Source organism: Bos taurus, chromosome 2, assembly GCF_002263795.3.
Source record: "Bos taurus isolate L1 Dominette 01449 registration number 42190680 breed Hereford chromosome 2, ARS-UCD2.0, whole genome shotgun sequence".
In the NCBI taxonomy this organism is placed as follows: domain Eukaryota; kingdom Metazoa; phylum Chordata; class Mammalia; order Artiodactyla; family Bovidae; genus Bos; species Bos taurus.
Genome location: NC_037329.1, coordinates 88410267 through 88432858, shown reverse-complemented (window position 1 = coordinate 88432858; position 22592 = coordinate 88410267). Strand labels below are relative to the sequence as shown.

Below are 22592 nucleotides of genomic sequence, written 5' to 3'. Positions count from 1 at the left end.
TTTTTATTCAGCAGGTTAAATAAAAAATAAACTTGTCACATACCAAGTACTTTTCAAAAGCACTCCTGCCAGCAAAGCCCAGGCTGTCATTACAGCATTAATATTTCTACTCCATTTTCTCCGTATAAAGACTCTTAGGCATTTAAGTGATGTGTGTAAGATCATTCAGCCATTCGGATTCAGAAGACTGAAACTCAAGTCTCCTTTAACCCCTGGACCAGTATTTACTATTAGAGATGCTACTCTTTCTCTCTTTTCTTAACCTTTGTTAAAATGTTCATGTGATGACATATAGTTCTAAATATTATTTGTTTTTACTTTCACACTTACACAAAACACAGTGTATTTACAGGTTTACCATCACTTAAATACAAAAGCTTTGTTATTAAATCAACAGCTTTTTCGGCAACAGGTGAGTATTAGGGTCATAGCCCTGAAGCATCTGAAACAGTCTATTTTAATTTCTGGTTGTCATTTTTTATTTGGTTATTGCTTTTCATGAGAGAGAGGTGCTTTTCCTGGGCCTGTTTCTAACACTGAGCACATTTAAGTTACCATCTAGCAACTTTGGGGGGCTAGGAATGTCTGTGAAAATTCCTGATAATTGCTGATAGGAAAACTCCTCTGGAGCCAGCATGCAGCTGTGCTTTTGCATTCTCTTTGTGGGAAGAGCCAGCTTGGGCCCCACATTGTGAGATAGTACATCTAATGGGATTGGGTGAATGTGCAGAGACACATTCTGTGATTAAGTGACTGGGCAGAGACATTTGTGGAAGTCACACACTGATGGACACCTGGGTCTCAACTCACAGTTTTTATCAGCTTATTAGTGGCAGCAGCTCAAATGGAATTATAGCTATTATACTCTATTACAAATACCAAACAATTTACTTCTGCTGAGATTCATACTGACAGCTCCTCCTGCCAGAAGTAATTTTTTTTTCTATATGCATGCTTAAGAAATTGCAGGAGAGAGTGTTTCATTCTTTCAGTATTTGAATCAATTGAATCATATGAAACTGAGAATAAAAGCTTTTCAGAAGAAGATTTCAGATGAAAGAAATAAAATTATCTCTTTTCGTCTAAAAGCTAAAGTATGTTGAAAAAAACACATAAAAAGGAGGTTGTATGATCTCGTTCCTGCTCTGTCTTTCATAGTTTTAAAAATGCAGGGAAGGTAGCACTAGTTAAGAAAATGACCTGCTGTTTTACAGATACTTTAAAGGCATTTATTTTTAAGTGAGTGGAATCAAACTATATCACCTATATTTTTTCCAATTAAGCAATGTGAAAACATTTAAATAGTCTGAAAGGTCTTACGTAAAGAAAACTGAGTTATAAATTTTAGACCTACACCAGGGTAGGTCTCTGTAGATGCTCATTTGGTTATGAGTGAGTGACATAAGTTTATCTTTTCACATTATTAAAATTAATAGCATAGGGCTGCTTTAAGCTCTGTAGTTCCGTATGTAACTTATTTTCCCTCTCCTTGAAAAGATTAATTGTTAAGCTGCCAGGGGACAGAGCGACAAAGGTATAATGGCATAGTGAAAGGCTTAATTACCGCCTGAAAACTTTTGTCCTTCACTTTGAATTTGCTTTTGTAGGCGTATGAGGAACTTTTAAGGAGCTTGAGCAAGGCTTGTAAACTTCAAAAATAACTACGGGGTTATGGGTGGTCACCATACAAGGGTATGGCAGCTTTCTCCTCCAGGTTACACGTTTCAGTGAGTCACACGTGGCTGAAGCCTGGAAGTTGTTAACATCTGAAGGCTGTTGGTGGCCTTTGAAAAGGAGATGCTGGAGTCAGAACAGTTTCTAATAGGCAGGTGCATGTATCCCAGGAACCTCTGCTCTAGGCACTAATTGGCCTATCCTAGTTTTTCCAGATGTTATTTTTTGATCCGGTTTGATCTCTGGGTTTGGAAGGAAAAATTGACAAGGCATAGAAGATGAGATTGAAAGGGAACAGAATTTAGTGTGATACGATTTGGTAATAAAAGAGACTATCATCTTGGACTGAGTTAAGAGAACTTTGACAAATTCAGAAGCAAGTGCAAGAGAAGGTCTCTGATAGACACCGAAGCCTAGTATCTGAGCTGAGCCATCCGATTGTAAAGGAAGACAATGAAGGACATGGACATTACTGTCTATGAATTTCCTGACTAGTCAGTGTCACTTCAGAGGTCACCCCTTACCCCAAATTTTTCTGTTAAGCTAAATTTTGTTGTATCAAGAAAAATAAAGTATTAAGGTTTCACCAGAGAAAAAAAATTCTTGCATTTATGTGTTGTCTTTTATATAGGACAGAGACATCCTGAAGTATCAGTGCTCAATGTATTTTCTGATCCAGAGTACAACAGATCAGTCATTACAATAGCAGCTTCTATTGATGAGTTAGGTAAGATTTCAGTTTCTTTTTCTATGTATGTCTTTTGGTGAAGGGTCGGCTTCCAGTAAACCCAAATGCTCCTTAATCTTTGATTTCCTGTGTTAATCTGAATACTCTTTTCCATACATAAGAAGTCTACCTCAAAACTGCATTCCTTCGTTTTTCTGAACAGGTACATCTTTGAGATATGCATTTCCTACTTCCTCTTCATTAAAATGAATCTTGGGGTCCAGTATTTAATAACATTCTTTCCCTGAAGATGATCACATATTTTTTGTGGTTAAGAAAAATATCTTCAGATTTTTTTTTCATATGTATATAAAGATAACTTTTAACCTTTATTTTACTTAAAAAGAACAAGTCAAAGAGTTTGTAAAATATCTTCAGATTTTAACCTGTGAAGTCGTAGTGTTGAATTTGCTTTCACTGATAAGCTGACTTGAAATGAAACATGCTAAGCAGTTGTGTTTTGAGTCAGGAGCCTGAAATCTTGAGATGGTCCATTGGGTGAAATGAAATGGGTTTCATGTGTCCTGCTGTAAGGTTTAGTGGGACAGCTTGAATTTGAAGGATCATACTTGATTAAACAAAAATCTGTATCATCCTTAGCATTGCTTGGTAAAGAATTTAAATTATTTTCAGATAAACTTGGTTTCAGCTTAGCAGATTGTCTTTTCTCAAAAGGTACGTTTGTTTGGAAAGCAAAGAGCTGATGGATGATTATCAGCAAATGACCAAAATGGTCATACTGCACTGCTAATGAAAACTCAAGAGTAATAACACTCTGAGGTGTCTATATGTATTTAGATAGAATAATTAATAAACCTGGAGAAGGAAATGGTAACCCACTCCAACATTCATGCCAAGATAATTCCATGGACAGAAGAGTCTGGCAGGCTACAGTCCATGGCGTTGCAAAGAGTTGGACAAGACTAAAACGACTAAACACACACAAAATTTAATGACAATCTAATTATAAGAGCAAAACTAAAATACTTATGGTATACTTTTAAAAACATATTTTTGTCTTTGTTGTTCAGTCACTAAGTCATGTCCAACTCTTGGCATGAGCTGTAGCACACCAGGCCTGACTCTCACTATCTCCCAGAGTTTGCCCAAGTTCATGTTCATTGAATTGGTGATGCTATGCTATGTTTGTCTATTTTAATATAAACTCATAAAATATTCTGAAGATAACAAAGAATTTTATCAGATTAATTTGATAAAGTTGAAAAAATTAAAAGTAACCAATTGTAAAAAAGGATACAAAGTTTTTTTAAGGCCAGTAAACTTTGCTTTCTTCTTCCACTTTGGGAAGTAAAGAGTTGGAAGAAATGTGAAACTTTGTAACACTTGGGGAGTGGGGAGAGGGGAAATGTTGGATCTTACATTTTTCTTTGTTTTGGATGAAAAAACAATCTTCTGTACATTTTATGAAAGGAACACAAACTGGTAGGACAGTAATAATTATAGCTGCTTCCTTAGATGCAATTGAAAGTTTAATGATCTTATTTTTTTTAATTTTACATTTTTAAGGCAATTCTGTTCTGGCTGCCTGCTTGGAAGCCTTCCAGTCTATCGATATGGAGGTTCAGGAGGGGATCCATCCTTGCCTAGGAGCAGTGGACCTGATTCCCATTTACCCTCTCTCTGGTGTCGGAGTGGAAGAGTGTGGAGCTGTGGCCAGAAGTAAGAGAAAATTTGGGGGAAGTGGGTTATTCCTTAATGGAAACCATTTTTACAAATCAGAACAGCTTGTGACAATATAATCACTCCTCCGTTCCCTGGGAAAAATCGACCTTGAAGACTTGTGTCAACAATAAGCTTTCATCGGTTGCAGTGGCACACACAGTGTCTTTGTGACTCATCCTTCCACTTTCTATCCCGTGACGCTGTGGAACACTCAGTGCTGTGGGATGCAGCCACTCGATCATTGTGTCCCCTTACAAATCCACGATAGACCAAGAGGAAACAACACTAGTTTTTAATGAGTTCCTTAGACTCTTCAGGGCAGAACGATGGTGTGTTTCGCCCATCTGTGTTCTATTTTCTCGAGCAGGGGTAATGATGAGGTTGAAAACCCACTTAAATGTTAACTCCTACCCCTTTTTCCTCTGATTTTTTTTTTTTTTTTCTTCTCTTTTTTCCTTGTGTACAACTCTCTATAAGATTTTCTTTAGAACTGAACTGTCACATGCTTGATTTCAGCCCCAGGGGTAAGTTTAATTTGGAAAATTTGAGCTATGTCACTTGAGGTGTTTTTGAATTAAGCAAATTGGGAGAAAAGAAAGACCTTTTGCCTGGACTGTCTCGCTGGTTAATTATGAGATTCAGAGGCCCATAAGCTTTGGGGGAAAGTCCGCTGTAGGATGATTGCAGACTTCTCTCTATGACCTCAGAAATCCTCTGTGGTATTGCCTCATTTTTAGGTAACAGGGAGGTGTGTAACATTTGGGATGTAGATTTGGACTCTAGCTGAGCTGCGTCAAGCCCTAGAAATAGGAAAGGAGGCTTGTTTCCAAAGGTGTACCTCACTGCTTGTGCTGCATTTTTAACATGACCTGACAATCTGTGGATTATTTCTCTGGGGAAATCTTGGCCCAAAATTTGGTTTACTTTTCCTCTAAGAAAGAGTTAAAATTCAGCACGGGGAAAAATACATTTCACACGAAAATGAAGAGTTCAGAATTGTTCAGACCAGAATAGTGATTTTAATTGTCTTCAAAACAATTATGTTCGGTTATATTAAATCTCAAATTAGCTAGTACATGAAGTTCTTCATTACATCAGGACTGGTCCACCCCAGATTCTCGGCCAGCGTAGGAGACAGTTGACAACAGGAGGGTCTGGACAGAGTACTTCTCCCTTCCTTTGCCCTTTTACTTCATTGGCAGCTACTGTACCTCATGATTTAAACATGGACATTTCTAATTAAATGTGAGCTCAGCTGCTTTCTTGAACTAATTTATAACATTCAATTTGAAATGTAATAGCTTCAATCTTCATCTGATTAAAAACAGTCATATACTGTACATGGTTACTATTTTGATGCTCCAACATGCAGTTTTTATTTTTACATTCTCCTTTCTACACAGCTGTTCATTTAATATCATCCATTTTTTTTAAGTTTTTAAACTTTTTTTGGTAACAGCATGCTCAAGCATTCTTATGAGGAAGAAGTGTTCATATTCTAGGATCTCACTGTTCTCAGAACAGTGACAGGATGTTTTCTACTAGGGTAACTGCTTCTCATGGAAACTACATTAAAATAATAATTTAACTAACTTTCTTTGGGAAGAAGGGCAGTGGAGAACATTCCAGTGATGAAGAACATAGTCAATATGTCTGATTCACGTATGCTTTATGTGCAAAAATTCTGAATGATATATTTCAAACATTTTGAAAACAGTTGGAAGCTTGATTATTCCTTAAGGAAGGGGTTCTTAAAGTAGCGTCCAAACTTGGTATTCAGGGAACTTATAAATAATGTTAGAGTCACTTGCAGTTTTTTATGATGTATATTTGTGTATACATACATAGCTACACAAACACATATCTTTGCATATAATTTTAGTTTAAGAACTTCCACCTCGCAGTTCAGTTCAGTTGCTCAGTCATGTCCAACTCTTTGCGACCCCATGAACTGCAGCACGCCAGGCCTCCCTGTCCATCACCAACTCCTGGAGTCCACCCAAACCCATGTCCTTTGAGTCGGTGATGCCATCCAACCATTTCATCCTCTGTTGTCCCCTTGCCCTCCTGCCCTCAATCTTTCCCAGCATCAGGGTCTTTTCAAATGAGTCGGCTCTTCGCATCAGGTGGCCAAAGTATTTGAGTTTCAGCTTCAACATCAGTCCTACCAATGAACATCTAGGACTGATCTCCTTTAGGATGGACTGGTTAGATCTCCTTGCAGTCCAAGGGACACCACAGTTCAAAAACATCAATTCTTAGATGCTCAGCTTTCTTTATAGTCCAACTCTCACATCCATACATGACCACTGGAAAAACCATAGCCTTAACTAGACCTTTGTGGACAAAGTAATGTGTCTGCTTTTTAATATGCTGTCTAGGTTGGTCATAACTTTGCTTCCAAGGAGTAAGCATCTTTTAATTTCATGGTTGCAATCACCATCTGCAGTGATTTTGGAGCCCCCCAAAATAAAGTCAGCCACTGTTTCCACTGTTTCCCCATCTATTTTCCATGAAGTGATGCAACCGGATGCCATGATCTTTGTTTTCTGAATGTTGAATTTTAAGCCAACTTTTTCACTCTCCTCTTTCACTTTCATCAAGAGGCTCTTTAGTTCTTCTTCACTTTCTGCCATAAGGGTGGTGTCATCTGCATATATGAGATTATTGATATTTCTTCTGGCAATCTTGATTCCAGCTTGTGCTTCCTCTAGCCTAGCGTTTCTCATGATGTACTCTGCATATAAGTTAAATAAGCAGGGTGACAATATACAGCCTTGACGTACTCCTTTTCCTTTTGGGAACCAGTCTGTTGTTCCATGTCCAGTTCTAACTGTTGCTTCCTGACCTGCGTACAGGTTTCTCAACAGGCAGGTCAGATGATCTGGTATGCCCATCTCTTTCAGAATTTTCCACAGTTTATTGTGATCCACACAGTCAAAAACTTTGGCATAGTCAGTAAAGCAGAAATAGATGTTTTTCTGGAACTCTCTAGCTTTTTTTTTTTTTAATTTAAATTTATTTATTTTAATTAGAGGCTAATTACTTTACAATATTGTATTGGTCTTGCCATACATCAACATGAATCTGCCACGGGTGTACACGTGTTCCCAATGCTGAGCCCCTCTCCCACCTCTCTCCCCATACCATCCCTCTGGGTCATCCTAGTGCTTTTTCGATGATCCAGCAGATGTTGGCAATTTGATCTCTGGTTCCTCTGCCTTTTCTAAAACCAGCTTGAACATCAGGAAGTTCACGGTTCACATACTGCTGAAGCCTGGCTTGGAGAATTTTGAGCATTACTTTAGTAGTGTGTGAGATGAGTGCAATTGTGCAGTAGTCTGAGCATTCTTTGGCATTGCCTTTCTTTGGGATTGAAATGAAAACTGACCTTTTCCAGTCTTGTGGCCACTGCTGTTTTCCAAATTTGCTGACATATTGAGTGCAGCACTTTCACAGCATCATCTTTCAGGATTTGAAATAGTTCAACTGGAATTCCATCACCTCCACTAGCTTTGTTCATAGTGATGCTTTCTAAGGGCCACTTGACTTCACATTCCAGGATGTCTGGCTCTAGATGAGTGATTACACCATCATGATTATCTGGGTCGTGAAGATCTTTTTTGTACAGTTCTTCTGTGTATTCTTGCCACCTCTTCTTAATATCTTCTGCTTCTTTTAGGTCCGTAACATTTGTGTCCTTTATCAAGCCCATCTTTGCCTGAAATGTTCCCTTGGCGTAAACATGGTTAAAAGTCAAATGTACATAGTTTGTTCCCCAAACTCTGAAGACCTACATAACTTCCCTTTCCCCCTCACTATGCACATCCTTCTATTTCCTTCTCCCCTGAGCCAGGTCTTTCAATTCTTTTATCTTATTATTTAGGATTCAAATCCTATTTTGGTACTTTTTTTTTTTTTTAATTTTCAGTTCAGTTCAGTTCAGTTTAGTCACTCAGTTGTGTCCGACTCTCTGTGACCCCATGAATCGCAGCACACCAGGCCTTCCTGTCCATCACCGACTCCCGGAGTTCACCCAAACTCATGTCCATCGAGTCGGTGATGCCATCCAGCCATCTCATCCTCTGTTGTCCCCTTCTCCTCCTGCCCCCAATCCTTCCCAGCATCAGAGTTTTTTCCAATGAGTCAACTCTTCGCATGAGGTGGCCAAAGTATTGGAGTTTCAGCTTTAGCATCAGTCCTTCCAAAGAACACCCAGGACTGATCTCCTTTAGAATGGACTGGTTAGGCATTGTCTATTGACTTCTCACTGTAGAAGATGAGAATTTAGCTTCCTTTCACATCCCTCACGTCCAGTGTGCGTGCAGACACACAGACACACACACACTTACATTTTTTGGATCAGTATTTAGTGGTCACGTTATTATCACTATATAAACATTATTCACAATGAAGCATTTAGACTTTTATTATTTTAAGTAAGTAAGTAAGTAAATGTCGCTCAGTCGTGTCCAACTCTTTGCGACCCCATGGACTGTAGCCTACCAGGTTCCTCCGTCCATGGGATTTTCTAGGCAAGAATACTGGAGTGGGTTGCCATTTCCTTCTCCAGGAGATCTTCCCAACCCAGGGATCAAACCCAGGTCTCCCGCGTTGTAGGCAGACGCTTTACCATCTGAGCCACCGGGGAAGTCTTTCTGTAAAACCTTTTCTTTTTGCTAGAATTGATTGTTATCTTTTTGATTGTTTGTTTACTCAAGTTGTTTATATACTTACCACTGATTTAACACCAGACTCTGTCAATAATAACATTTATCCCTGCATTCAGATAAAACACATCATGTATTGACTGTTCCATAAATTTTGTCTTCTTAAACAACTATCTTTTAGAACTTTTTGATCTGATTAGAACCAGTTACTCTAAATTTGTTGAGGATAACTGTCATCATAGCATTTCCTATTACTATTTTCCTAGGTTTTCCCTTCATCTTTCTGCATTTTGGATATCCTGGTTCCTGAATCCCACATCTTCTCTCCCTCCCCACCCCCGCTTTATTTTATGCCCTTGTTTTAGTGGAATGTATCCTCTTCTGGCTTTATAAAAAATGAGGGGGGAGGAGGAGAATAAATTTTTGAGAACTAACATGTCTGAAAATGCCATTATTTTACCTTCATACTTAATTTTTAGTTTGCCTAGGTATAGAATTATATGTTAGAAATGATTTTACTTTATTTTGAAGACATTGTATCGATTCTTATTTCCATGTTGCTGTTGAGACTTCTGAAGCCATTATGATTCCTGATCTTTGTATATGATCTGTCCCTTCTCTGGAAGCTTGTAAGATCTTCACTTTGTTTCTAGTGTTCTCAAATTTCTCTGATGTGCCTTTACATGCATCTGTTTTCATCCATTATGCTGGACACACAGTAGGTCCTTTGAGTCCTTGAAACTCATCCTTCATTGCTGGAAATTCTCTTGCGTTATTCCACTGATGACTTCTGTTTTCTCAGTTCTTTCTGGAAGCCCCATTATTTGGTTACTGAAACTCTGTACTGGTTCTCTACACTTACTTTCTCTCTCTTTTTTTTAAATCACTTTGTATTTTTACAATAATTACTTGCAAATGTCCTCTACTTTATATCGAAAGCCTTCAATAAGTTTTTCATTTCTTCTGTATTAGTTTCCACGTGCTTTTATTTACTCTCTGAGTGTTCACTTTTCTAAATAACATCCTGGTCACATCTCATGAATATAGTAGCAATGTATAAGTTTTGACAGTTTCTTCTTTCTGCATGTTGTCTGTTCCCACCTCCCTACCTCCACTTACACCCCCAGGTTGCTTTCTCCTGTTTTGTTTTAAAACCTTCCTCAGATGTCAGATGATCATTGGTTGGCTGCTTACTCCAAGAGTGGACACTGAAAGACTGAGTGGATAATCTGAGGATGTAAGTGAGGTTTGTGGCCGGGTTGTTTCTTTGGAGAACTTCTACTATTTCAGTATCTTTGGGGTCTTTCTTCTTGGGTTTTTCTGGTTTCCTAAAGAAGATCCACCAGTCTTCAGCCTGGAGTATTCAGCTGTCCATGATTTAGGAACTGAGTTGCAGAAGAGACTAGAAGAGTCTCAGCAGTTAGTATGCAAATGTTCCCTTCATTCCCCTCTTTTCCTGAATCCCCACTGCCCTCAGCTGTATCCCCTAGTCCAGACACACATAGTGTTTACCTCTTATGTCTTCTGCCAGGTCCCCATCCATGTGGAGGGGGTGGGATCTAACTGCTGCTTAAACAGACTTTCCACCAGTCTCCCTGTTTGGAGCTGTGGCTTTAGCTTCTATCCCAGAATGAGGTCACCAGTCGTGACCATTTCCAGGTGCCTGTGCTGTAAGTCAGGCCGCTTCTCTGCTGTCCAGGGTCTTCTGCTCGTCTTATATCCGTTCTCCAAGTTTCAGTCCCATCGCTTCCTTTTCCATTTCTGTTTGTTTGAGGGAATCAATGCTTTGCAAATAGATCTCTTTGACATCTTTTTTTCTGGGATTTTTGGAAGAAGTGAATGTAAACATAGGGATGGATCTACACTTTCGTCTTTACTAAGTCCCTACTTCTCTGATTCCTCTTGGTGATTTTGATTATCTTAGATCCTTCAAGAGTGCAATGAATTCACCTAATTGGAACCAAAGATAAATTTACAGGAACATTGTTCTTTTTTCTGACTTCTACCTCATAATCAAAGGTATTTAGTCTCAATTTCTAGACTTCAATTATTCTTTTATAGACTGATTACTGTGGGCCATTTGCTGCGTGTGTATTTTCCACTTGTTCCTTGCTCAGTGTTTCACGTGCCAGAGACAGTGTCTCTGAAATGTGACCTTGTTTCTCACTCACACTCAAACCTTCCTGCTGCTGCTAAGAAGGACTAAATGAAGATGGAGGGGTGGGGTCAGAGCAGGAGGTGCTCAGACAAATCCCCCCAATGATTTGCCAGTGAAAGTGGGCTTAACTAACCTGTGATTTCATAATATTCTGCTTTGAAAGTCTAGACCATAGCTATGAGTACTGTAAATCATATGGAAACTTGCTTTTTGTGCTATGTCATTAATCAAATGAAATGATGTTTATATAATGCTTTGTGAATTGACATTATTTAGAAGATTGGAAAGATAAAATGCTAGTTAAATAAGTTACATAAATAAAGATTTAGCACTTACATGATTGGTTTTTTTTTTAATTTACCTTAAAATATATGACCATTAATGAATTTGATTAGATTTATCAGGCTTGTTAGGTGATGTTTCAAGTGTTTTTATGTCTTGGAGAACATGTGCCATGACAGATTCACACGACATCAACACTTGTGTGGTAGTCTTAAGACCCTTCGATTACCTTATTACAGATTGTCAAAACATGGGCTGATCTGGCAAATCAGGAACAACTTTTTACTTCAAGAATTTCCTACTCTGATTCTCCAGTTGCTATGGAGATCATCTCATAAAACAGCCTTGGATTTCATTGCTATTAATCAGTATAGATGTTGAGTTCTGATATTGTTCTCTCTACCATTAACACTACCCTCATTGCCATAACATAAAAACAATGGTTGATTTTACAAGCATATGTTAACATAGTTTAAGGACATAGCATTTACTTTGAGATTTACAGGATACTGCCATCAGACAAAAAGCTGGTAAAAAGGGATTATGCATTGGGAAAGTTCTTAAAATATCCAAATTGATTTCCAGCAACTTGAGTATACTTTAACTACAAAGAAGAGTTATTAGGTTGTTCATAAATGCATATTGCTACAGGCTTAATAAATGCAACAAGATTATATCTACCACTGTAAAACAGAGCTACTCATAAGGAAGAAGAAGGCCAAATGAGAGGACTGGGATAAACTAGGTTATTCTCCCATGACTGGCAGTTACCGACACACACAGTCAAACTTGCAAAAGCTGCTCTCTTTCTATCACTTTGGCTCTGCAGCAACCTGAAGTCCAAGTACATTAACAAACACTCCGTGGGCATCCCTTGGCCAGTGGGGTGCCTGAGCCTGTGGATGGATGATTCTAAGGCCCATTCCAGAAAGACCAAGCCCCAGTTGCTCACAGCAATGACTGGTGTAATAACACTCCCTTGTACTGGCTTTTCTTTCTTTCCTGTTTCACTCTTGGTGTGTACTGAATAGATTTTATTGAAAATTTTGACAAGAATAAGTGTATTATTATTTTATTTAATTAATAAAATAATTGTTATGCTTCCCAGTTGGTGCTAGTGGTAAAGAACCCACCTGCCAATGCAGGAGACGTAAGAGACATGGGTTCGAGGCCTGGGTTGAGAAGATCCTCTGGAGAAGGAAATGGAAACCCACTCCAGTATTCTTGCCTGGAGAATCCCATGGACAGAGCAGCCTGGTGGGCTACAGTCCATAGTGTTGCACAGAGTCAGACACATCTGAAGTGACTTAGCACAGCACACATGTGTATTATAAGAATCTTCTAATTGGGATGAGTGGGTGGAGTTCATGAAATCTTTGCTGCCTGACTTTATACTTCTCATAATTCTTCCCTAGTCTAAAAGTCTATAGTTTAAAACTGGGAGACCCCTACCCCACCACCACTTCACCTAGGGAAGGGGTCTCCTAGAATACTCAGGATTAGTCATGGGTCACTGTGGGAGATATTAACACTCACCCTTTACTAGCATAGGCAGGTCTGGGATCTCAAAGTTTAGAGGTTCTAAGTTTTCTGATTTTCAGTATATATATATATGTATGTGTTTGTGTGTGTGTATGTCTGTGTGTATAGCACCCAGAAATTACATTTATGTCATTGCTAATGTTGTTTTAGACAATATTGACCTAACAGAGGATTTATAGCAAATGATTCATATGATGCTAACTTTTTTGAGCCTAGACCTCTAACCAAAGCTATGCTTTTCCTGAATTCCTTTCCATCTGTCCTTCCTAGTATATGCAATGATTTCTAGGTCACTAGGATAAAAAATTCTGAAGAAATAATGTAGTGATGCTAGTGGCATTGATGGGCCTGTAAAACTAAGTGCATCAGCACAAGTCTCTGTACACCCTCATGTGTCCACCAGCCTATCCACCTGGTCTCCACTTGGCAAGTGAGGGTGTGCTTCTCAGGAGACCCAGAGCATGTGATAATAGTAATGATGGCAACATAGGCTATCCTGAAATGCTTTTATAATAATTATAGCATTATTTATTAGATTTTCATTTATTGTGTGATTCAAAATTGCATATATTGAATACCTCACATTCCAATTTTAATTAACCAAAATATATCATCAGGTAATGTCTCAAGATAAAAATTGTTGTGCCTCTCTTACCCTCATAGTCTATACATGACAGTTTCCTGGATAGTCTAAGTTATCTGCTACCTTGAGGGAAATAGAATTGTTATTATTATTTTTTTTTTTATAGAATTGTTATAATGAGAGTGAGGAAGTAGCCATCAGTGTTTGTGTGTGAATTTTTAGGAGCCATTTAATTTTAAAATTTTTTTCTTAATATATACATTTCATTGAATGATAGTTGACTTACAATGTTTTAGGTGCACAGCAGAGTGATTCAGTTATGCATATATATTATTTTTCAGATTTTTTCCATTATAGGTTATTATTAGGTATTGATTATAGCTCCCTGTGCTATACAGTAAATCTTTGTTGCTTATTGCATATCTATTTTTTTCATTAGAAATCTAGCATTCTTTTCACACTAAGTCAAACACGTGAGTCAAATGTTATAAATTTTTTAGTTAGGCAAACATTCATAAGTTTTCAAAGATATACATATTATTCATAAAATTTATATATATATATATGTGTGTGTATATATATAATACAAAAGCTTTTCTACTACGCTTGATAAAAGCTTGGAAAAAACATCAGAAAAATAAAGGAGAGATGGAGAAATTGGAAAACATAAACTAAATGAAACCGGAGCACTGAATATAAAATAGAAAAAGTGAAACAAAAAAGTAAAAGATCATCATATGGTCCAGTTGTTTTTAAACATGAGTACTCATTAGAAATATATCTGGAGTTTGGAGGAAAAAAGCAGTATCTGGGCCTTTGTATTTTTCAAATAATTCCAAGATAACTCTGATTTTCATCTGGATGTTAAAAAGTGATCACAGGTTTTTCTATTAAATGATAGTTTTGGTGATATAGAATTCTATTATTTTTCTGTTGACCATCATGATACAGTGGTATTAAGTGAGTAATAGTTATGTAATCACTATTACATAAAGATGTTAATCAGTTTTTACAGTCAACAGCAGGACAAAAAAAGATAATTACAATTGCAGGCCATAATGGAAACATGATTAACCTAACAATATAAAATAATTACATACAGTTTGGGGGGTCAAGCTGAATGATGTGATAAGTGAAAGTACATACAAGCACATTTTCATCCACCAAGCCAGTCTATGTCTTTTGGTTGGTGCATTTAGTCCATTTACATTTAAAGTAATTATTGAGATGTCTTATCCTGTTACCATTTTCTTAATTGTTTTGAGTTTATTTTTTGTAGGTCTTTTCCTTCTCTTATGTTTCCTGCCTAGACAAGTTCCTTTAGTATTTGATTTAAAGCTGTTTTGGTGGCACTGAATTTTCTTTTGCTTGTCTGGACAGCTTTTGATATCTCCATCAAATCTGAAGGAGAGCCTTGCCAGGTAGAGTATTTTTGGTTGTAGTTTCTTGGCTTTCATCACTTTAAATATATCTTGCCATTCCCTTCTGGCTTATAGAGTTTCTGTTGAGAAATCAGCTGATAACCTGATGGGCGTTTCCTTGCAAATTTTTTGTCATTTTTGCCTTGTTGCTTTTAATATTTTATCTTTGTCTTTAATTTTTATCAGTTTAATTGCTATGTGTTTCGGTGTTCTTCCTTGGGTTTATCCTTCCTGAGACTCTGTGCTTCCTGGACTTAGTTGACTATTTCCTTTCCCATGTTAGGTAAATTTTCAGCTATTATCTCTTCAAATATTTTCTCTGGTCCTTTCTGTTTCTCTTCTGCTTCTTGGACCTCTCTAATGTGAATGTTGATGTATTTAATGTTGTCCCAGAGGTCTCTTAGGCTGTCTTCATTTTTTTCCATTCTTTTTTCTATATTCTGTTCTGTAGTAGTAATTTCCACCATTCTGTCTTCCAGGTCATTTATCCATGCTTCTGCCTCAGTTATTCTACTGTGGATTCCTACTATAGTGTATTATTCATCTCTGTTTGTTTGTTCTTTGGTTCTTCTAGGTCTTTAGTAAACATTTCTTGCATCTTCTCCATTGTTCTCCTGAGATCCTGGATCCTCTTCACTATCATTATTCTGAATTCTTTTTCTGGAAGGTGCCTGTATCTACTTTATTTAGTTGTTTTTCTGGGATTTTATCTTATCCCTTCATCTGGGACATAACTTTCTGCTTTTTCACCCTGATTAACTTTCTGTAATGTGGTTTTTGTTCTAGCTGTGGGATTGCAGTTCTTCTTGCTTCTTCTGTCTACCCTCTGGTGGAGGTGGCTAAGAGGCTTATGTAAGCTTCCTGATGGGAGGGACTGGCAGTGGGAAAAACTGGGTCTTGCCCTGGTGGGCAGGGCCTTGCTCAGTAAAACTTTAATCCAATTATCTACTGATGGGTGGGGTTGCACTCCCACCTTGTTGAGTGTTTGGTCTCAGGTGACCCAGCTCTGGGGTCTGTGGGCTGTATGGTAGGGTTAATGGTGACCTCCAAGAGGACTTACACCAAAGAGTACCTTCCAGTATTGCTGCTGCCAGTGTCCCTGTCGCTGAGGTGAGCCCCTGCTGACCCCCACCTCCATAGGAGACCCTCCAACAGTAGCAGGTGGTTTTGGTTTAGTCTCCTGTGGGGTCACTTCTCCTTTCCTCTGGGTCGTGGTGTGCACAAGATTTTGTTTGTGCCCTCTAAGACTGGAGTCTCTGTTTCCTCCAGTCCTGTGGAAGTCCTATAATCAAATCCCACTGGCCTTCAAAGTCAGATTCCTTGGTGACCCGCAGTCTCTTTATCAGATCCCTAGGCTGGGAAGCCTGACGTGAGGTTCAGAATCTTCACAACAATGGGAGAACTTCTTTGGGATTATTGTTCTCCGGTTTGTGAGCCACCCACCTGGTGGGTATGGGATTTGATTTTATTGTGACTGTGCCCTTCCTGTCGTCTTGCTGTGGTTTCTTCTTTGTCTTTGGACTGGGGGTCTTTTTATAGTGGGTTCCAGCATCCTTCTCTTGATGGTTGTTCAACAGCTAGTTGCAGTTTTGGTGCTCTTGCAGGAGGAGATGAGCACATGTCCTTCTACTCTGCCATCTTGAACCAGAGTATCATAAATTTTTTAGTGAGGCAAAAATTAGTATTTTAAAATATAGATAATATATATAGTATTTATATATATATATGTATATACAAAAGGTTTTGATACAGGCCTTTTGATACAAGCCTTTTGATAAAGGCTTGAGAAAGAAAATTTAAAAAAAAAGAAGAGATGGAGAAATTGGAAAACATTAACTCGTGTGTGAAGTTTTGACAACCAAAAGGATAGGACTTGTGAAAGCAGGTTACAAAGTGTATTCCATAGCAATACAGTCGAGAAAGAAGGAAGGCCACCTCACTGTTTGCTCCCAGGAAGATGAGGACTGGGGTTGGGCTTTGGGAGGAGAGCATTACAAATAGTACTTGTCTTCCTTTCCCAAATCTTGAATCAATTCAACTGTAGAGAAAGGCAGATGAGAAGTGGAAATACTAACTTTATTACTGATAAAAACTAATGTGACTGCTCAGCTTACCCACCTGGAGAATCAGACATCCAACCAGTTAGAGGCAGCACTAGACAGCTCAGGCCTGACCCTGGCAAGCTGATGGCAAGGAGGAGATGCAGTGGAATGGGCGTTTCCTGCTGACAGCTACCTCCGAAGAAGGAAGAGAGGAGGGAGGAGCAGGCCTCTGCACACCCCACTTCTCTCCCAAACTCTGCATCAGGGAATGGATGTTGGGAGGGAGCAAGGCCAAGTGTTGTAATTTCCTAAAGGCTGTAGTAACAAAAGTGCCACAGACTAGGTGATATAAACTCCAGGAATTTATCATCTCACAGTTCTGGGGGCTAGAAGTCCAAGCTCAGGGTATCGTCAGGGCTGGTTGCTTCTGAGCCCTGGGAGGGAAGGAAGGATTTGTTCCATTTTGGCTTGTGGATGGCTCTCTTCGTGTTCACATGGCATCCTTCTTGTATATTGTCTGTGTACAAATGTCCCTTTTTTATGAGGACACCAGTCATGTTGGATTAGGGCCCTGCTCTAATCCAATATGTGACATCATGTTAACTAATTATATGTCAATGACCCTACTTCCAAATAAGGTCACATTCTCATATCCTGGGGGCTATGACTTCTACAGATGAATTTGACAGGGGCACAGTTTAATTCATAACAGCCAGTAAGACCAGCAGTACTCTCTACATGTGGAAATAAACATCAGTAGTGAGCAAGAAGCATTTTCCTTCAAAAGGAGATTTATTTATTTATTTATTTATTATCCCACACATGGTACACTTCATTGAGTTTAAACAGCACAGAGTTCTGACACATGTTATTGATGGTAGATAAAATATTATTTTTACTGAGTCTATGAAATATTTATTTTTACTTGTTAGAGATATTTTATTATTTTTTAATTAATTTATTTTAATTGGAGGCTAATTACTTTACAATATTGTGGTGGTTTTTGCCATACGTCGACATGAATCAACCACGGGTGTACATATGTCCCCCTATCCTGAACCCTCCTCCCACCTCCCTCCCCACCCCATCCCTCTGGGTTGTCCCAGAGCACTGGCTTTGAGTGCCGTGCTTTGCACTTGTCGTCTGTTTTACATATGGTGATATACATGTTTTGATGCTATTCTCTCAAATTATCCGTCTTGCCTTCTCCCACAGAGCCCAAAGTCTGTTCTTTATATCTGTGTCTCTTTTGCTGTCTTGCATATACTATCTTTCTAAATTCCATATATATGCATTATATGCATCAGATGCATTTTATATGTGCATCAAATGCATCAAGTGCATTCTTTTTTATAGCTGAGTAATACTCCATTGTGTATATGTAGCACAACTTCCTTATCCATTCATCTGCTGATGGACATCTAGGTTGCCATGGATGGCCCAGCTATTGTAAACAGTGCTGCAGTGAACACTGAGTTACACATGTCTCCTTCAATTCTGGTTTCCTTGCTGTGTCTGCCCAGCAGTGGGATTGCTGGGTTGTACGGCAGTTCTATTTCCAGTTTTTTAAGGAATCTCCACACTGTTCTCCATAGTGGCTGTACTAGTTTGCATTCCCACCAACAGTTTAAGAGGGTTCCCTTTTCTCCACACCCTCTCCAGCATTTATTGTTTGTATACTTTCAGAAGGAGATTTGAAGTGGTGGGCATGGGTGCCTGGAAATGGGCATCCCCTGAGAGGTGATAAAAAGGAGACAGATTGTGGATGGGGGATGGGAAGACTTGCCCTCTTTTGGGGGCAAGTCGTGAGAGTTCGGGCTAGACATGAGACTACTAAGAGGTTGTCGAGTGTTGACACTGGCCAGTGGCCAGGAAGATGGAAGAGGTATGAGAGCCAGACACGCATGAGGAGCATGCAAACTGCCTCATGCAAACTATTTGTTTGGCATTTGGGTATCTCTGGTTGTGTGGAAGAGCCACCTTTACTGTCCCTTGCTGTGGGGAGTTGACTTTATACTGAAGGCTGTTTACACATTGCTGATCCATTGGCCAGCAGAAGGCTTCCTGGCCATCCCCAAAGCTTAGCCATGTCTCAGCTGAACTACTCTTTTGGGGAGTCCCAGCTTCTTAACATCCTCACTGAAAGAGAATAAGAAGTCCTTATGAAATGGATGCACTATAAGGAAGCCACAGGCCAATTTCATTCCCACCCACCCTTTACAATATACATATGCCCATGAGTTTTTGATCAGTGTGACCTAAACAGTTACATCACATTGAATGGCTGGACAGGAAAGCCAGATGGTAAGCAGACAAAATAAGGTTTTTGGAGCTGAGTAAACCTGAGCTCAAACCTATTCTACTTACTTGCCAACTGACTTAAGGAAAATTGTCTAGTCTCTTTTATAGTCTTTTTTGGTCTTATATCTATACCATGGGGAATAATATCGTCCTGTCAGGATGGTTATGAAAAATAATGCCCATAAGTAAAGCCCCTGGTCCCCTGCCTTGCACCTGGAAAGAGCTGTCACTATTTTTAGTGATTCTCTATGGCCTTATGGAGGGGGTTGCTGAGCAGTGGGGGCCTAGGTTATCCCCCTCCACCATAAAGAGAGTGGATTCCTCTTCTCTGTTTTGTGTTATTGAGATTCTAAATAAAGTACCTCTTGAGAAAGGGATTGCACGACAAGATGTTTGCAAACCTCTCAGGCAGAAGATCTGTGAAGTGCTTTCAACTCTTAAAATTCTAAGTCCTATAGCAGACAGCTTCTTCCATGTCAGTTCTTATCTTGAAATGGTATTTGGCTCCCATTTCAGAGACCTGCCATGCAGGTAAATGAAGAGGTATTTGTGAGCATCCAAGCAGTGTTGGAGTGCTTGTTATGTTTCCATTTACCATAGGACAGGCTATGGGGACTATAGGAGAAGCATGGTAGAGCTCCTCCCCCCAAGAAAGCTGGGCCATGAAATCTGCACCTGAAATAGGAGAGAACACCATTTGTTGTTGTTTACATGGGACACAATAAAGCAAGTGACTGAATGCAGTGTAAATTCCATATGTTAGGTCACTCAAGGAAGTGTAATTCTTTAAAGAGTATCATGTCTGCACGAAATCTGCAGCATATTTCCTACAAAGGAATAACAAGCTCTGTGTATACATATCTCCATGAAAGTGTATGTTATATACAAGGAAACAGTAAGATTCTTGGATGTAAAGATCTATGTGTGGGGGAGTTCCCTGGTGGCCTAGTGGTTGGGAATCTGGGCTCTCACTGCCCAGGTTTAGTCCCTGGTCAGGGAACTGAGATCCAACAAGCCATGTGGCACAACCAAGAAATAAAAAGTAAATGCATATGTGTAAAATGTGTCCTAGACTACTAATATACCATATGCATGCGTGCTATGTCGCTTCAGTCCTGTCTGACTCTATGTTGCCCTGTGGACTATAGCGTGTCAGGCTTCTCTGTCCATGGGATTCTTCAGGCAAGAATATTGGGGTGGGTTGCCATGCCCTCCTCTAGAGGATCTTCCTGACCCAGGGATCGAACCCACATCTCTTATGTCTACCTGCATTGGCAGGCGGGTTCATGTATTTTTATGGATACCTATATGGTCATGAAATTGTATGATTTGCTAAGGTTTTTGGGGCACATGAGGATAGGTCCAATGTTTTCATTCTATAGCCGGAAAACAGACCTAGAAATATTAAGAAACTTACTCATAGTTTTCCATCAAGACAGCAACAGAACAGAGGGTTCTCACAGCTGTTTATTTACTTGACCTTGCCTAGAACTTTTTATTCTCTTTTTCAAAATTTCAACATTACAGATGTGGTTAAAGTCCACCTCTGTCCATCAACTACATCTCTGCCGAGTTATGGCATAGTATGCTCACATTCAGTCAAGAATTTCCCCCATACTTTTATTTCTACCTATGTATTTACTCATAAGTCCATACAGTATTTGTTGTACGTGTTTATAGTCTAAATGTTATTGTACTATCACTTAAAATTTTTTTATTTTATTTTTTAATTGAAGTGTAGTTGATTTACAATTGTTAGTTTGAGGTATACAACAAAGCGATTGTGTTTTATATATGTATAGTGTATATATAATATATATACATATAATATTGAAGATTCTTATACTATAACTTTTATATTCAGCAAGATATCATGGAAATCTATCTAGTTCATCCCCTATAACTGCTGTATAGTTATCATAATATACATATATCACATGTTTTTCTATTCAATTTGTAGACATTCAGGTTGTTTCTCATTTTTTCCAATACAAATAATGTAGCAGTGAACATTCTTGAATATACTTTCCTGTATACAAATGTAAGGATTTCTTTAGAGCAAAAAAAAAAAGAATGGAATCTTTAGGTACAAACGTTCCAAAATATTTTCAAAGATTAATTTTTATATGAAAATCAAGTGCGTATTCTGGCCTTGTTTCCATTAATACATAACAGGTTTTTTCTTTGCATTTTATTTTTTACTGCCATGCCAATGGTAAATTGACAGCTCAGAGACACAAGTGAAATGACGTTCTTTTAGCAAGTACTATTCATTTTGAATTACAGATGCTGTTGTCAGCATAGCATTATTTGTAAGCTTATTTGTCCTTTAGAAAGGAAATGCGATAGGGTAAACAGTAGCATCCAGTGATATGCAGCAGTTTTGCACCCTCTGCCCCCAACCCGGCTAAATTGTTTTCTGCTCCCTCAAGAAAGAACAGGCCACAGAATGTGTCAGTAGAAATGCAATTTAGGAATTGCACTTGATCTTGTTTTTCAGCATAATGTTTCTGTTCTTTCATCATAAAGATCAGCTGCATTTTATTTTTTTCCAGTCCCTTAGAATAACATCCAGTTCTAGTCAGCATGTTTAATGTACTTCTCAATGATGTTCTAGCACAATAAATTTTCGTATCTCGTGCTTGTGTACATATGGTAGAAATTTCTTCAAGTTCTAGCCATGTGGGGGAGGAATATTGTGGTTGCTTTGTTAATGCAGTGTTTGTTTTGGAGTGGTTACGGCCCCGCGCTTTAACTCTCAGCGCTGGGCATAATGAGATGGCTTTGATGGTGGCGTAAGAGTCTGGTGGGATGGTCACAGCTTCACACTTCAAAGCCGAGCATATGGGGTGAATACTGGGTAGCTTTGTGCTCTTTGGGGATGGTTGGGAGACAATTCTTAACAGCTCTGTTTAATGAAGACATTGGAAAAGAAACACTCCATCTTTAAAATAATTTTGAATTGCAAAGAGAGAAATTACCACCACCCCCCTTCCATAGACTAAACTAAGAATAATTTTTCCTAGTCTGCACTTAATTAGAGAGAGTGAAGCATCACAACTACACTGTATTTTCAAATGTCTTCTTTTTCAAAGTAGTGTAGCAAGATTAATCGGCCAGTTTTATTTTAGGTATGTGTATGAATTTAGGCAAAAACTTTTAGGGCTATCTGTTTTACCATCTGAGAGATTTTTATGGCTTCTGGTAGAGAATCTTTTTTTTTTCCTTCTCATTAAAAAATACATAAATAAAAAAATCAACTAAACAAGAAACTTGGCTATATTAAGATAGCTATACTAAAACTAGAGGATGCTTGTAAGATTTCAAGTCTAGCACTCAGTTTAATTTTTAGATTCTGTGCTTTTTTTCCCTCTGCTTTTTATTGAGAATGAGGTGATGGGGTTGAAAAATACACTTTTTGATTGGTATGTCCTGATGAGAATGTGTAAGTAGGCTTTTTTGAGCATCATTAGAGTTCTGGTTTAAAAATAATAATAATAAGCCTTACT

General features: G+C 38.6%; 1 protein-coding gene across 4 annotated transcripts in view; it reads left to right on the top strand.

The window, feature by feature from the left end:
* Positions 1-22592, top strand: part of FTCDNL1 (formiminotransferase cyclodeaminase N-terminal like) — an 88797-nt gene that overhangs the window by 48634 nt on the left and 17571 nt on the right. For all 4 annotated transcript variants that reach the window (NM_001435402.1, XM_024981237.2, XM_024981228.2 and 1 more), the window contains 2 exons: positions 2306-2401; positions 3929-4081. In NM_001435402.1, the coding sequence (NP_001422331.1) occupies positions 2306-2401; positions 3929-4081 (249 nt within the window). The remainder of the gene's footprint in view (positions 1-2305; positions 2402-3928; positions 4082-22592) is intronic.